Source organism: Kwoniella bestiolae, chromosome 4, assembly GCF_000512585.2.
Source record: "Kwoniella bestiolae CBS 10118 chromosome 4, complete sequence".
Classification (NCBI taxonomy): Eukaryota; Fungi; Basidiomycota; class Tremellomycetes; order Tremellales; family Cryptococcaceae; genus Kwoniella; species Kwoniella bestiolae.
In genome coordinates, this window is record NC_089244.1 from 1,932,515 (window position 1) to 1,948,332 (window position 15,818).

General features: G+C 47.3%; 6 protein-coding genes across 6 annotated transcripts; 2 read left to right on the top strand and 4 right to left on the bottom strand.

The window, feature by feature from the left end:
• Positions 1-340: 340 nt before the first annotated feature.
• I302_106297 (uncharacterized protein) lies at positions 341-3,811 on the top strand (the record flags this gene model as incomplete). Its single annotated transcript, XM_019192040.1, has 11 exons — positions 341-443; positions 516-1,684; positions 1,807-1,949; positions 2,020-2,038; positions 2,097-2,235; positions 2,314-2,400; positions 2,470-2,541; positions 2,599-2,938; positions 3,017-3,066; positions 3,130-3,251; positions 3,359-3,811. 11 exons carry the CDS (start codon positions 341-343, stop codon positions 3,809-3,811), a joined length of 2,697 nt encoding a protein of 898 aa, XP_019046670.1.
• Positions 3,812-4,501: 690 nt separating this feature from the next.
• On the bottom strand, positions 4,502-6,585 carry I302_106298 (uncharacterized protein; the record flags this gene model as incomplete). The annotated part of the gene is made up of 9 exons (XM_019192041.2): positions 4,502-4,540; positions 4,594-4,678; positions 4,735-4,991; positions 5,074-5,147; positions 5,269-5,280; positions 5,331-5,463; positions 5,529-5,571; positions 5,656-5,896; positions 6,108-6,585. 9 exons carry the CDS (start codon positions 6,583-6,585, stop codon positions 4,502-4,504), a joined length of 1,362 nt encoding a protein of 453 aa, XP_019046671.2.
• Positions 6,586-7,248: 663 nt separating this feature from the next.
• I302_106299 (uncharacterized protein) lies at positions 7,249-9,246 on the bottom strand (the record flags this gene model as incomplete). The annotated part of the gene is made up of 8 exons (XM_065870246.1): positions 7,249-7,287; positions 7,373-7,457; positions 7,530-7,804; positions 7,878-7,951; positions 8,118-8,244; positions 8,321-8,363; positions 8,443-8,683; positions 8,808-9,246. 8 exons carry the CDS (start codon positions 9,244-9,246, stop codon positions 7,249-7,251), a joined length of 1,323 nt encoding a protein of 440 aa, XP_065726318.1.
• Positions 9,247-9,899: 653 nt separating this feature from the next.
• On the top strand, positions 9,900-11,673 carry I302_106300 (uncharacterized protein; the record flags this gene model as incomplete). Its single annotated transcript, XM_019192044.1, has 4 exons — positions 9,900-10,855; positions 10,916-11,056; positions 11,132-11,283; positions 11,348-11,673. The coding sequence occupies 4 exons, from the start codon at positions 9,900-9,902 to the stop codon at positions 11,671-11,673; spliced, it is 1,575 nt and encodes a 524-aa protein (XP_019046674.1).
• Positions 11,674-11,932: 259 nt separating this feature from the next.
• On the bottom strand, positions 11,933-12,532 carry I302_106301 (uncharacterized protein; the record flags this gene model as incomplete). Its single annotated transcript, XM_019192045.1, has 1 exon — positions 11,933-12,532. One exon carries the CDS (start codon positions 12,530-12,532, stop codon positions 11,933-11,935), a length of 600 nt encoding a protein of 199 aa, XP_019046675.1.
• Positions 12,533-13,856: 1,324 nt separating this feature from the next.
• Positions 13,857-15,452, bottom strand: I302_106302 (uncharacterized protein; the record flags this gene model as incomplete). The annotated part of the gene is made up of 4 exons (XM_065870247.1): positions 13,857-14,378; positions 14,453-14,729; positions 14,816-14,878; positions 15,025-15,452. The coding sequence occupies 4 exons, from the start codon at positions 15,450-15,452 to the stop codon at positions 13,857-13,859; spliced, it is 1,290 nt and encodes a 429-aa protein (XP_065726319.1).
• Between the last annotated feature and the right edge of the window lie 366 nt (positions 15,453-15,818).

Sequence of the window (15,818 nt, forward strand, 5' to 3'; positions counted from 1 at the left end):
GACGTATCCCACCTCAATCACAAGATCATCACGAACTAAATAGAAAAGATCATCTGTACATCCATAAACCATATATATTTTCAGCACAAATCATACTGCATTCTCAAGACCGGCTGGTTGTTGCAGCAGTAAATAGCAGCAGTACACCGCCAATCATCGCTTCGGGTCCTTTGTACACGACACTACCTGACCCTTTCAACCCGCTCATCTGGTAATATACCCCTTGATACTACAAGGTTACCGTAATTCATCTCCTACTCTACTTTCAACCATATCATTCCCCTAGACAAAAAGATAAAATACATACGAGGCTGAGAATCATCAGACATCCTATAGCAAGATGGGTCGTATAGGCAGAGAGAACGGCCCACAGATAATACGGCGAATACCTGGGCTGTTGGGTCTGATCGTAGTGGCAATTGCTTTGTTAACATGTATAGAAGGTAAGCTCGTCAATCTCGAGCTAATATAGTTCCCCTCAATATCTATACTAACCTTCTTGCATCGTCTCGCAGCCCGCTCACCACACCCACCACCCTTACGTCGACTCGTTCATCCCCAATCATCCTCCCTTGAGATCCTACCTCGTCGGTCTTCTTCCAATCTCAATCCAAGGTATATAACGCACCTACCACCCCATCCTTCATCCCTCAAACACTCCGACACAGTCATCCTCAAAATCGCTTTAGACGACATCTCACCCTTTGAGCAAATCAGCTTGTTGCTCAGACCGACCGAACACCTCTTCCATCCAGATGCGAAGATCTCTTACGGCGATGACTCGAGGACAGAACAGCTGAAAGAGGAGGATTGGAGGCTGTTTACTGGAGAGGTGATACATCCCAAATGGGTCGAGAGGATAAAATCATTAGAATCGGCTGGTCACGCATTAGATTATCAAAAGGGACATGATTGCGTGATTGGCTCAGCAAGTATAATGATTCATGAGGCTCATGAGGACAATACGGTCTTCGAAGGTACTTTTACAATCTACGGGGTGAGGTACAACGTAATGACCAGAGAGAATTATCAACGCATCAAGACCTCCGAGGATATCGATATAGAATCACTAGGTTCGAGAATGGTAGTATTTAGAGATATCGATATGTCCCATCATCCAAACTCAACTCACCACCTCGATAGTAATTTCGGATCAAGCTGTTCTCATGATAATTTACCATTCAATAACGAGTTGAACAACCCCATATTCCGAACTCCATCTTCATCCGACGAATCATTCATCTCACCATACTTTGGCTTTGGAGGTCTTTTCGGGAAACGGGACGACTACGGTGGAATGACTGTCTCGTCAAATTTTATCGATACCATAGGCAACAGTAATGGTTGTCCAAAGACACAACAGATAGTTTACATGGGAGTAGCCCTAGATTGTAACTACGTTGCAGCATACAACTCCCCCGACCAAGCTAGGACTCAGGTCTTGAACGATTGGAATCAGATTTCCGCATTGTACAAATCGACATTCAACATTTCCCTTGGGATCATAGAGTTACAGGTTAGGAATATGACTTGTCCGTCTACCCCTCCATCGGGCGAGGAATGGAATGTCCCTTGTGGAAGGAATTTGACTTTGGATGAGAGACTGAGTAGGTTCAGTCAGTGGAGGGGTGATAAGGGGGATGATGGGGCGGGACTTTGGCATTTGATGAGTGCTTGTCCTACTGTGAGTGCGATATATCCCAACATACCTTCCACTCGTTATTGCCTGATTTACCTTCCTCATCTCATCATACCGAGACCTCGGATCCTGGGTGCATTTGCTAATGTATGTGATGTACGCTGTAGGACTCTGAGGTTGGTGTGGCGTGGCTCGGTACATTGTGTCAGAATACCGCTACTCAACAATCAGGACAGACCGTCTCTGGAACGGGTATATCTACAGCCACAAAGACTGAATGGAGCTTAATAGCGCACGAGATAGGTCATGGGTGAGCTGCTTGTGTTACGAATCTGTTCACCGAGATTTGAATTTAGCTGACGTCTCATTACCTTGGCCAGTTTCGGTGCGATTCACGATGTAAGCTTCCGGAATTTTCATTAAGTCTGATGTGAAGCTGACAGAGGATACTGCACAGTGCACATCGGGCTGTTCATTATCGGGATCATGTTGTCCTTTGTCAACTTCGACTTGTGATGCTGGTGGATCCAATATCATGAACCCTACTACTTCTAGCAGCGAGCAGACTTTCTCGGCTTGTACTTTGGGTAACATCTGTGGGTGCACTGCGTCCCTTCTCGGACATGGATTATATGCAGCGGGGAAATCTGACCGATGCCCTTTTGTGTTTCCAGGCTCCAACATCGGTAATCGAGCTATCACTACCAATTGTATCACTAGTCCTGGCAGTAGAACTGTTATTTCTTTGCAGCAGTGTGGAAGTGAGTTTATTTTTCATTCTTCGCGCTTGACGTGATCCACAAAGACATTTGCTAATTTCTTCATCACAGATGGTATCGTCGAAGATGGAGAAGATTGTGATCCAGGAGGTAACTCAACTTCAGCATGCTGTGATGCTTCAAGTGAGTGTGCGAACCTTTTTCAACCTTTCCCATGGAGCTGATTCATCGTATCATCAGCATGTAAATTTCGAGAAGGAGCCGTTTGCGACCCCACCAACGCCGCATGCTGTACATCGACCTGTCAACTCGCCTCTGCAGGAGTCGTCTGTCGATCAAGTGTAGATGCCACATGCGACTACGAAGAGACCTGTACAGGAACCAATTCGACCTGTCCAGATGATCGAACCGCAACCGATGGAACGAAATGTGGGGATAATGGCTTAGCGTGCGCTTCGGGCAAATGTACGAGTCTGAACCAACAATGCCGACTTGCGGGATCAAGCTTGGGTCTGTCTCAGGCTTGTGGGCAGAAGGACGATAAGACTTGTACGGTCAGTTGTAGGGATCCTAATGTTACGTGAGTCGGCTCTTTCTCCTTCTTCTTCCTCATGCTATCACAAAAATATTTGGACTGATCTGGTTTTTGTGGATATAGGAATCAATGTGTTGTTCTTCAAACTTCCCTGGTGGATGGTTCGCCTTGCGGTAAGTTAAGCTTTACTTGGCCTAGGTTCGAAGTAACGCAAAACTGATCGTGATGATGTATAGGCTACGGAGGTCACTGTTATAACCAAACTTGCAAGGCCGGATCATGGCAGGATACAGCTGCTGCGTGGTATACCCAGAACTTGCAGATATCAATTCCGGTTACTATCGTTGTTGGTTTGATTGTGAGTATTCCCTCCTCCGTCAACTTCCGTCCACACATTCTTCATTCGTCACGACACAGACCATGCTTGCCAATGACGTAAATTCTGACACTCGTTTCACTTTGTAGGTCCTCGGACTCCTCTGGGCAATCACGAAATGCCTCTTCGCAGCATGCTGCGGAACGAAACAACGCCGACCCCCTCACACCCGCAATAACGGTACTCGCGGTTCAGCATATGTCCCTGCGCCTACTGGTCCTCCCCCACCTCCACCCAACATGTCTCAACTTCCCCCTCCGCCCGCTCAGACCCTCCAGAGACACTCTGCTTCGATCACTTCGGGAGATCCACTTATGAGAACGGGAGTAATCGATAGAGATTCTAGTCCGATCCCTCCTCCAGGTCAGGGAGGGACGTACGATTATGGGTATGGAGGGTACAACCAGAATCAGAACCCATATGGTAATTCCTATGGGGGACAGGGGCAAGGACATAACGCGAGGAATTCGGGGTCGGGTTGGGTGGACGCTAGTAATTACAATGGACCGAATTATGGGTATCATGAAGCTTATGGGAGATGATCGGAGTGAGCCTCAAGGTAGAACGACATGCACGAATAGTGTGATCAATTTGAGCATTGATTTTTGGAGGTGAAGACAAATGAAATAATGTGTCATGGCTAGGACACGTTCTCAGGTAGGAATGTTGGGGTACACATATGTACTGTATGCTGTGTATATTAAATCAGGCTTGAGAACGATATTTATGAGAATCATGAGAATGATGTACGTATTACTTGGATGGACTTTGGATTCAGAGTTATCGTAGAGCAGAGTAGATCATGACATGTATCGTACGTTCTCGTGACTATCCATCGCCAATTACATTCAACATAGCGAGAGAGGACCGCTTTGAATCAAGGCATGGAGGGCGGATCGGAATGTACTACTATGTCATCTTTAAAAGCACTCACTCGCCCTCCGTTTGTAGCTATCTGCGCTGTGTATCTGCAAATTGGTTGTCAGATTCAGCCTCTGGTGCCAGTGTTTCGTAACCCGCTTCTTCTCCCGCAGATGGACGAGCTTTCCGATATATTCCAGCTTCCGACTTAGTATAACAGGAGGTAAGGACAGAACCAACAATACAATCCAGGATAATTGTCGGCCGAATGAGAGGGTTGGGAATTGAGTTGAAATCGAGAAGATCCATCTGTATCTCACGGAGTTGGCTCGGTAAGCGGGAAGTGTCATTGAAGATACAGTACGGGTCACTTACCCCGTGATACCTGGACTGAAAGCTCTGCAGGTCGTCTGTGAATACAGGAGATTCAGCTCGGCACGTTTCCTGCACGTATTTCACTCACCCCTACGATGGAAGTCATAGCACTCCCGGTAGCTAGGAGGTAAGGGTACGAGTCGAATAGCGAAATCATCAGTTGGTCGCTCATCCTACGATACGTCAGTTCAGGACGGTACAGTGTGATAATGTGGTATGGTCGACCCACGGCCATCCCATCAGATGAAAACATTTCATCTCCCCCTGCAACACCAATACCGCCAATCGACATACCATACTGTGCGGTGATGCTCTAGCGACGTATTGACCCAGGGGAATCATCAGAGCCTCGAGGGGGATGATCCCAGTGACTGTTGATAGGGTGTTACGGAAGCCTAACCGCGATTGGAGGTGGGGGCCTAGGAAGGGTGAGATTAGGATAAAAGAGAGGATGAATAGGGAAGTTAAGATTCCGGAGGTGCTTGCCTATGTCATGTCATGCACAACTATTGCAATTAGTAAGACAATAATCACGTACAGTATGATGGATACAATGGAGCGGACTCACCGTCAAGCCCAATCCGCCACTTTGGATGGGAGTTAGGACGTAAATCACGAATATCCCATCGAAGGAGAACATCGCTTTGGTCATCAGTCATCAAATTTATCGAGATCAAAGTCAGTCAGTGGTGCTTTGTGCTATCTCAAGTAAGACATGATATGATGTCGGGTATCGAGCGAAAAAGATAGTAAGCTGACTCACCGAACATCAAACCTGTTTGTCCCATCGTCAGCTCGTCCTACGCTCGACACTCGACAACTCACTAGCGTAGATCGAAATGGTCAGTCCAAATTTCGGTAATCCCATTATCTCCTTCATCAGCGAAATGGTCGATCTAGCTTGCACACGGGTTTCTGGTCCATCTGATGCTCCAGTAGGATCTTGAGGTGGTCGAGTCTGCATGAGTTCAGCTTAGATTGGATAACAAGACGCCACATCATCGAGATTACCAGTTCACTTACCTCCTCCAACATGATCTGACAAATTATCAATGAAATCGCAGAGCTACCCACCCACAAATGCCCCAACACAAACTTTTCAGCTATTACCCTTGTATCAGTGCAAGACATAGGGGAAACTCGCACTTACAACCCCACCCCGACCAAACAAGGCAAAGCAAAAGGCCATTCCCTCAAGATCTGGCTTCTCCCGCCCAACCAGGCCGGTAGCCTACCATAGGGCATTGCCAGCCCTCCTCCACATAGACTGCCAAGCATCATACCGATACTTGAGATGGGCGAGTACAAGGCGAATATCCGAGCTCGGTTGGTAGGGTGGGATATCTCTGCTATGAGGACTCGGGCGAGGACGCCGGTGGGGTTTATGCCGGCTACATACAACAGTAAGTAAATAAGGTTTGTCGTTGACGAGACTGCCATTTCATCTCTCCGAATATCGTTCCACACTTCCTCAAGGGCGGTACAATATCATTGAGAAACAGGAAGCGAGACCAAGAGTCATTTGGACCAGTATCATCACAGGGCTTTGGAAACCGAGATGTACTGTACCAACCGGATATCTCTCGGAGAAAGCTCACTCACCAGCCCCTCGCCAAAAAATGACCCACCAAACCCCCCTCCTACCCCTCCCAAAACCGACCAAAGCACTAGCAACAATCCCAATCAACCACCCGTATATCACACACCTCTTCCTACCGTACCTATCGGCCAGTCTACCCCAGATAGGAGCGGTGATGGCTGAAACAATCATGAAGCTTCCTTCGGCTATTCCAGCGTACAGACCGATTTCGCCGGTTGGCACTTTGAGGTGTTCGAGGTAGGGGACGATAGATGGGAAGATGAGGGAGTAGGTGAGGGGCACTGCTATTCGTATGAGGAATATGGGAAAGAGGCGGAGGTAAGGGATTGGGACGTTCTCGACGTGTGGGCTGGGGGAGGTCTCAGCGGATGAGATGGATGAGATAGAGGGAGACGTGTTGTCGTTCTGATGTGAGGACGAGGAGGTGATGCTGGTGGCACGGGGTAGAAGGGGCCTTCTTTCTTCGTTATCCGCTCTCATCCTGGAGTGTACTGTATGATGCTTATTCGCAACTTCACGCCAACACTGGGCTCGGATCTTGATCCGAGAGGATTGATTTGTGGGCAGCTAAAATTACTAAGAAACTATACACGGATACCGACAAAGAGTCATTGGGCCATATATCTAATATGAGCTCTGTAGAACTCCATACCATGATCGGAGTTGTTTGTGCGCTTATCCTTTCATCTACCCTCATAAAGGAGGGAGACGAGCAAAACACGCGTAGCCTGTATGATGGGACACAACGTCATTGTTTATGCATCACACAGATGCATGCAACACTGAATCTGTAACAGCTCCGAAACACCAGCATTGGTATTCCACGCGACACGTAAGCAGCCCAATCGATTCCCTCCCCCAAAACTCAAAGGACATATACTAATCAAGCGATCCATACCCCTCACTCTCTACTTCGCCCCGTCTCGACTTCCGTCTATCACTCTTGAGCTGGCGACTTAGAATTACCGGGGGTGAACACAAAATCAACAAGGCAATCCAGGACACTTGTCGTCCCCAGGAGGACGCGGGATATTCAGTTGACATGGAGAAAAGCCATCTTTAGAAACGTGTGCAACAAACTATGATTGTCAGCTCTGTCCACGCGCAGTGGCACATCGTACTTTACAAGATTGAGGGAAGTACTCACCCGGTTATACCTGGACTGAACGCTCTGCAAGTAGTCTATTTCGGCGCGGCACGTCAGCCCACAATCGAAAACAAAGGACGGGGGTGGGAAAGGTTTCATGTGAGCCTGGAGATCACTCACTCCTACAATCGACGTCATTGCGCTTCCCGTAGCCAGCAGATCCGGGTGATTATCGAGTGCCTCCACGATTAGTTGATCGCTCATTCTGGTCCACTCATCCCGTTAGTCTGTGTCACTCACTGTCTTGTGGCTAATATTGGCCAGCCAAATCACTCACGGCCAACCCATCATGTGAAAATACTTTGCTTCCTCCTGAATAACCAATACCACCAGCCTTGCGATCGCGCCGCCACCACCCATACCGCCATGTAAAGTGCATCTAGCTATGAATTGACCAAAGGGTATCATGAGAGCTTCCAGGGGGATTATCCCAGTGATCAGAGTTAGGGTATTGCGAAAGCCGATTCTGCTCTGCAAGTAGGGGCTTAGGAAGGGCGATATTAGGATGAAGGACAGGCAGAATATTGCTGAGAAGGTACCGTAGATACTGCTCTATACACGAGATGTATTCAGCTAGGGATGACTACTCAATGAACATTGGCGATGTGATTTACTGGACACTCACTGTAAATCCCAGACCTCCCTTCTCGATAGAAGTCAAGACACAAATCACAAAAACGCCATCGAGAGCGAACATAGCTGTGAGTTGGGTCGGACGATCAGTCTAAATCGCCTGAACTGGCTACAGTAGAACAGAAGTGGAATCCGACTTACCAAATTGAACACCTGTCAGTTTCACCCACCAAGGATCTCTTACATCAGTATCTTTCAAGCTGATCACGCATGAAAAGTGCACCAGACTTACCAGCATAAAGAGATATTTTCACTCCGAACCCAGGCAATCTAAGGATCTCCTTCATCAACTCTAATGAGCCTTTCCGGACCGCATCCTTGCTGTCGTCCTCGGGGGTCTCCGGAGGAGGCCGACGTGTCTACATCGTTCAGCTGCTTAGTCACTAAATCCAGGCGCGCGGTATGCCAAAAGCGCTTGTCGAAAGCCCTACTCACCTCCTCTAGGAGGATTTGACAAATCACGAGCGAGACAAGAGAACTAAAAGCGTTCGGAAAGACCCAGCACGAACGATCAGTGCAATAGTCCAGAATACCGTGTCTCATAGAAATTTACTCACAATGCCACTCCGACCAAACAAGGCAAAGCGCATGGCCACTCCTTCCAAAAGGCATTACTCCCGCCTAAATACCAAGGTAGTCTGCCATATGGCATCGCGAGACTACCGCCTATCAGGCTGCCAAGCATGAACCCTATACTTGATATCGGCGAATATAGCGCAAATATCTTGGCCCGATTGGTTGGATGGGATATTTCAGCGATGAGTACTCTTGCCAGCAGACCAGTGGGGTTGACGCCGGCTGCAGAACCACGATTGAATCAGATTGTCAACAAGCGTTCAACATCCATGGTAGTCAAGGAGAGCAAGAGAAGTCCCCGTGGGCCCGGGGATAGTGCATATTATGGATCGAGAGTCGCACTCACCTGCACCTCTCCAAAAGATAACCCACCAAACACCCTTTCGTCCACTTTTCCCAAACCCCACCAAAGCACTAGCGACGGTCCCAAAGGACCATCCGTAGATCACACACTTCTTTCTGCCATACTTGTCAGCCAGGCTACTCCACATTGGAGCGGTCACAGCAGATATAATCATGAGGCTACCTTCCGCTATGCCTGCGTACATCCCCAGCTGACCGGGTGCCACATCCAGATGCTCAAGGTAGGGAATAACGAAGGGAAATAGTAATGAGTATGTTAAGGGACCGGCTATGCGAATGAGGAAGATGGGGAGAAGTTGAAGATACGGTACTGGGACGGAGACTGGCTGCTGATCGCTGGAAACATGGGAGGGCAAGGGGCGGGATGGAGATGGGGGAAGGTCAGAGTGAGATAAAAGGGGAGTTTGCTCTGTCCCAGGCATATTGGAAGGACGTTGTGTAGGAATGGATTGGTGGATGAGGATTGGATTGGAAGGGTATGATCTAGAGTCTGTACTGACATCTCACACCCGTTTGGATCGGTGTATATATAGCTACATTTAGGAACGTGACCATCGAGAGAAACCTCATCTACCATTCAGCTTCTCTGGCACAAAGGATAGAGGGTCCCACAGCTTAGACGACGAAACGTTGTTTCGGAAAGCCTTCTCCTGTGTGGCCGGCAACTCTAAAAAGGAGCAGAATGGATAACTCGAGTCATGGCTTTTCCTCGGACGTAGTGTCAAGACAGAAAGGTTTCAAAGCCTTGGTCCTGGTGAAACTCAAGGTTTTGGATATCTTCTTACACTAACCTCCCTTATTTCTTGGACCTTCGACAGGAAGGAAGACAGATTCTGCCACAGACTTAGATCTTGATGACCACCTTTGAACTCTTCGACACGTATGACGCTGCCCTTTGGAGAGGGTACAAAGGTAGTTTATCGACTCGACAAATGCTCTACTCGTTGCTTACTAGCTATTATACGAAGAAAGTGGCAGCCTTTACCAAGATAGCGTCATATTCCATCTTCTTCTACACACATCAATTCCGACAAACAGGACTTTATAACAGCATCGCCACCTCATATTGCGCAGCATGTCATCTCTCAATCCAATCAAACTCAACGAACTCCCCGCCTCACCCATCATTAAGACAACCCAATCAGACGGTAACGAAGCGTTCATTCAACTCCTTCCAGGACCCTTAGTCAAAGTATGGGGTCAATTCGGCCCCAATGACGCCCCGAACCGAGACTGGGAGGGTACGTTCTACATCCGACCCGAAAAGGAGATAGAAGAATTCATGAAGAGAAATGCCAAGTCTTTCAGTATCCCCCTTGAACATGGTCCGGTCAAGGGATGGGACGAGATTGTCGTTCCTTCAAATCCACTTTGCGAGGACCGCCACAAAATTGATATCGGACCTTCTGACCAATTTCAGAGATTGCTCAAATGTGCTGAAGACAAGGGTGGCGCATTTTGGAAAGCATGGTATGAAGCTACGAAGATTATTCCTGTCACCGACATCAGAGCTGCTCAAGTAAATAAGGGAGATACAGGCGATGTCACGAGCGATCATCAATTGATGTTCTTCTCGGTGTTCGATGGGATGGGAGGGAACATATTCAGCGATATGATCAGCAAGACGCTCCACGCTTGTCTGGCGCTTACCATTGCGAGACTCAAAGCTGAAAGCGACAGTTCAATAGTCAATCAGGAGAGATTATCATGGGCATTGACAGATACGTTCACAGCGGTTGACCAGGAACTCCTACATGCCCCGGTATCGGCTCTCAAGGGATTACTAGGCAGAGAAGACTCATCACCAATTCTTCCTAAGCTTGGTCCGTCGAATTTCCTCTTTGGCGCCACGGAGGGGAGTGGATGTACGGCATGTACACTTATTGTCGATACCGCCGCTTCGAGGCTTTATGTTGCTCATATAGGAGACTCTAGAGCGGTGGCGGGATGGTATAATTCGAAAGAGGGGAAATGGAGGTGCGATGTGTTGACTGAAGATCAATGTGGTGATAACCCAAAGGAATGTGCGAGGTACGTTGACTTAACTACTTCTGTATCAACTACTCGATTGTTAATCCAGAGAATCCATAGACGACTGTCGAGACATCCCCCCGAGGAAGCCGAGCAAGTGATCTACGATCGAGGTTGGGGAAATAGGGTGTTGGGCACAAACGACGTGGTCAGGAAATTCGGTGGGAGCTTTAGTAAGCGATCTCACGAGGAGGAGGAGGAGTGAGTTTTGTTCAAAAACGCTACAATATTACGATACTACATTCGTGATGTACTGATATGCTACGCGGACTGTAGGATTTGGAACACGTTCCAGACTAAACAAGCTTTCAACTTTTTCAAGAGAAAGACACCGCCCTACACCGACGCCGAGGCTGCAGTGACTTATCGAGATCTTAAGAGCAACCCTGATGAGGAGTTGAAATTCGTGATTCTGGCCACGGATGGTAGTAAGTCGTCATACAATAAGCCCCCAATACCCACCTCATTGATTGTGCTGATGCGCGATAAAAGTCTGGGATAGACTCACCTCGGAAGAGGCAGTCCTCCTAACAGCAGCATACAGGGACGAACCCTCCCAAGGAGATGTTGCCAAGACTGATTTAGCAAAGAAGTACCCCATGATGTCTCCGTCTGAGCCCAGACCCTTCCCTGCACAAGACCTTCCGGGAATGAGTACTCGTACTGAGGGAACATGGTCATTCGACGGTGATGCCGATGCGGGTACCCACTTGATCAGGAACGTGCTGGGTGGTGCAGATAGAGAGTGGAGAAGACAGGTTTTGAGTATGAGGGAATTGGCCGCGAGGCAGATGAGGGATGATTTGACTGCTGTGTGAGTACTTGGGAGTTCTGTTGAGATTGATAGGGAGACGATACTGAGATTCCATCAGAGTCGTACATTTCGACTGAGCAGTCAAATCTTCACTCGCCCAAGATTTCGAACTTGTGGCGAATGTCGAAATTGCTCACTTCGCACAAATACATCATGGTGGCTCAAGCTTATATATAGTACATATTCTCAGGCTAAATATCCATCCACTAATCTTCATGCCACACACAGATCATGTATACATCATAAACCTATACACCCAAAGCTCAGTCTTCACACAGATCAATGACTTCTTTCTCCCTGCTCTCCTTACTCTTGCCCATTACATTCCCTGAAATACTCAAAGTTGCTTCCTTGCCCTGCTCCTGCTCCACTAACCTTCTCTTGAGTATCTCCAGCTCTTTCAACAGCCCATCTTTCTCCATTACCACCTGACCCAGCTTCTCATTCGTCTTACTATGTTTGAGTCTCATCTTTACCAATTCCTCCTCTTGACCTTGAATGCGCCCCTCTAACGCCACCACTCTTCTTCTGGAGCCTTCCACCTCTTGATTGAGATTACGGACCTCGTTCACACGTTTGTTATTATCGTTCGTGACCGATGGAGGCGTCGGGGCGTGTTCTTCCAGGAAGGAACGATCAAACCCACTTGCCCCTAAAACTGTTATCATATCTCGTCGTTCCTCCTCCCTTTGTTCCCGTGATCGCAATTCTTCTTTCACCTCTTTCAACTCTATCTCAATCCCTTCCTTCCATTCTAGCTCTTCTTGTAGCTCTTTATAATCCACTTTCAACTCCGCCAGTTCCTCTTGACATTCTGCGTAGCTTCTCTCCGCAGCGTGTCGATCTCTATCTTTTTTATCCATAAGATGCGCGAAGCTGCTCGAGTAGATCCTCAAACTCGGATATACCAGGCTTTACACAGGGTGACATCGAAGAACAAGACTCGTCGATTTGCGATATATCGATATGGTCTTTCCATTTCGAAGCTGGCAAGAGGACCGAAGGCAGCAGATCGTGATTTAAGTGAGTAAATCCGCACACTCGAGTAGCCATCGGAATCGTGTCTGAAACAATCTCCACACTCTTGCCTGTAAATCAGTGGCAATTGCCAGAATCAGTCAGCGTATCATGTCTATTTTGGGTATGAGATAAGGGGCAATTGTCTTGACTGTACCATCACTGATCACCTTGGTCTCCCTGGAAGCGTTCGGTGTACGTGGATCATGACAGAACAGACGTGGCTCACTTACTCGATTCACAGGTATCCGGTGGAGTAGACACTGTGGGAGTGGATGCACATGTGTCGTTCGCCATCGGCCCTTCAGGGAATACATTGATATCTTCTTCGGTATGCGTAATCGAAATTCGGTTTGCGGCCTAAAGCTCAGGTGAGGGGAGGTGAGTGATTGTTTAATGAGATATGAATTTCAATAACTCACAATTACATCTTCATTGTCCAAACGTGACTGTTTGGCAGGTCTTTCGTTGATTCCAGTCCTCTCGAGTCCCTTGACCATGGCGCAAGGTTGGATCGCCATACAATATATCGTAGTAAAGGGGAGGGGAGGACTTTGAGGAAACTATTGGGGTTGTACAATGTGAGAAGAAGAAAGCCTTGATGGGAACAATTAATCTGTATAAGGCAAGTGGTAAAGCAAAAGAAAGGGGCGAGAGTCCGATAGATAGTCAATAATCCAACAACATACTACGATCCACTCCACTACGGATGGACACCCAAATTCGTGACACGCAAGATCCCGCACGGACCCTCGATAATGCGGGTACTGCACACACGCTTGCCACACTCGTCTTACAGTATCCTCACCTGCGTCGAGTATATGTACATCCTTAGACTTGATAATTGCGCCCTTGACATAGGAATACACAAGATTGACATAACATGACATAGCCCTAAATAGATCTACATATGATATGATCGAATCCCTTTTCTGTCCGCTCAATCAATATATTTGTATACTTGTTCGCACATTGAATCATAGGCGAATTAATCCCCTTTCATACGTTTTCGCTCTATCTCCGTTACTGAACCTGCTTTTATGCCAGCCGAGATATATTTGTCTCTGACCTTCCTACAGTCTCGTACTTTTGACAATTGGATCTCTTCCTAGCTTTATGGATCATAGCTTCTTATCCTCTCCCAGACCCCTGAATTTGTCCAGCTCCCTCCTAATCTCGCTCTGTCACCGCCTCATCTCGTTCCATATACACCTGACCCAACTTGGCTATTACGCTCTCCTTCTCCCTTCTCAATCTCTCAATCACTTCGTCCTGCTCTTTCGACTTGTTCCTCAATCTATCGATTTGAGTCTGGATCACATCGGATATTTGAGATTTAGTCGATGTCTCTGAAGTAACAATTGATTGTGGTAAGTTGAGGGAGATCGTTATTTCACTTCCTTTCTGAATTTGCGATTGTACAGGTTGAACGACTGTATTATCATCCTCCAAGGTAGGCAAGTTGCTATCATGTGATCTGCTCGATGCCGATGGATCATAGCGAGAGGACGAGGGAGACGACCCGCGAAGGGTATTGATTTTGTGAGTACTCGAGGATATCACTTCGCTCCCTTGGGAAGCTGAGCTTCGGAAGGTGGTGTTGGGATTATCTTGTTGATCGCGATTATCATTATTCTGCTTCGATTCATCAATCAAGCTAGTTTCAGCTTCAGCGATGCTGTCGGGTGTATCCTATGTGAAAGCAAAGAAAAAAAACCAGTCAGTCCGATAAGACGGTATCTGACTTGCTATAGAACCTCACTTACAGCGATACGACGTGTCTTGCGATTGACCTGAGTACTCTCCCTACTCTCCAAAGACGTTTCTGCTTCTTCCTCTGACTCTTCATCAGGATCCAGCACTCGCTGACGTTTCTTCCTGCCCCTTTCTCTTCTGACATCCGTTCCCGACTTTTTATCCTCGTCATCGCTATCCTCCGTCAAACCCCTCATATCTACCTTCCCTTCTATCAGGTATCCCTTCTTCCTATCGATCTTGTATATCTTCGGAGGTTTATTCAGACTTTCAGACAAACCGTAAAACCTATCCTCTCCATTGGACACCGTACAATCACCACCAGCCTTCTTACAGTCTTTGCATAATCCCACCTCGATACCTCTTCCTAGGACTGGGGGAAATCGAATGGGACGGGGGAAGTGCGAAGTTGGGCGGTGCAATGGAGTTGCTTATGGCTGCAGTGGAAGATAAAATCAGCAAATCTCGGACAAGATGGTCCGAAAAGCGGAATGGATGATCATTGAGACCAGGGCCAGATGCGAAAATGGCATCAAGGAAGACTCATCGCCATAGATGGTATAAGGAATAAAGCAAAACTCACTACCAACATTCTTCAAATCCATGCTCAATGCATTGACTGATCATCGACCAGTCCATAATCCTCAGGCTCTCAAAAGTGGCAGGAACCGGTCTATACCTTTTCGATACTGATGACATCTCGTCTTTGCTATCTTCCTTTTCCTCTTCCTCCTCCTCTGATTCAGAGCCATACAGACCATACAGGCTTGACCTCTTGATGCGTTCTCTGGCGTTGCGTGGGTAGATACTTCCTCGTCCAGGAACACCGGTTTTAATGGTCTTGATACGATTAATTCGCATACTTGATCGGCGTCCAGAATGATCGGGAGCGAAGAGTCGATGTTCAGATTGGGTGGAGGAAGAATGAAGTGGATATGTGGAAGGACGAGTCGATGGTCCTGGTGGTTTGTATTCGTCTAAATTCTTAGCTGGATGTTTGATTCTAGGCATTTGTGGTTGTACTGTTTTATAAAAAAGGAAACAAGGAAGAAGAGTAATTATATGATTGTAGGGGTCAGTAGGAGTTACAATTTTTAAGGATTGAAGGAAGAAGATGAAGACGGACTTAGACTCACTATGTTGATGAATCAAGAAAGATAGATTTGAGCTGGCCTTGTGTCTGTTTATCGGTGCTGATCTTAAAAGTTGATGTTTGTTCAGATTTCGATGAGCTGGTAGAAAGCAAAGAGAGGAATAAGAGGAAGAGGAAGATAAGTATGAGTGGTCATGATAAGTTCATATGCTGGTGATTAGCCGATTTGATAAGGAAGGTCTGTGCGTGAGTGTGAGTGTATGTGTATGTGTGGGGTGGAGGGC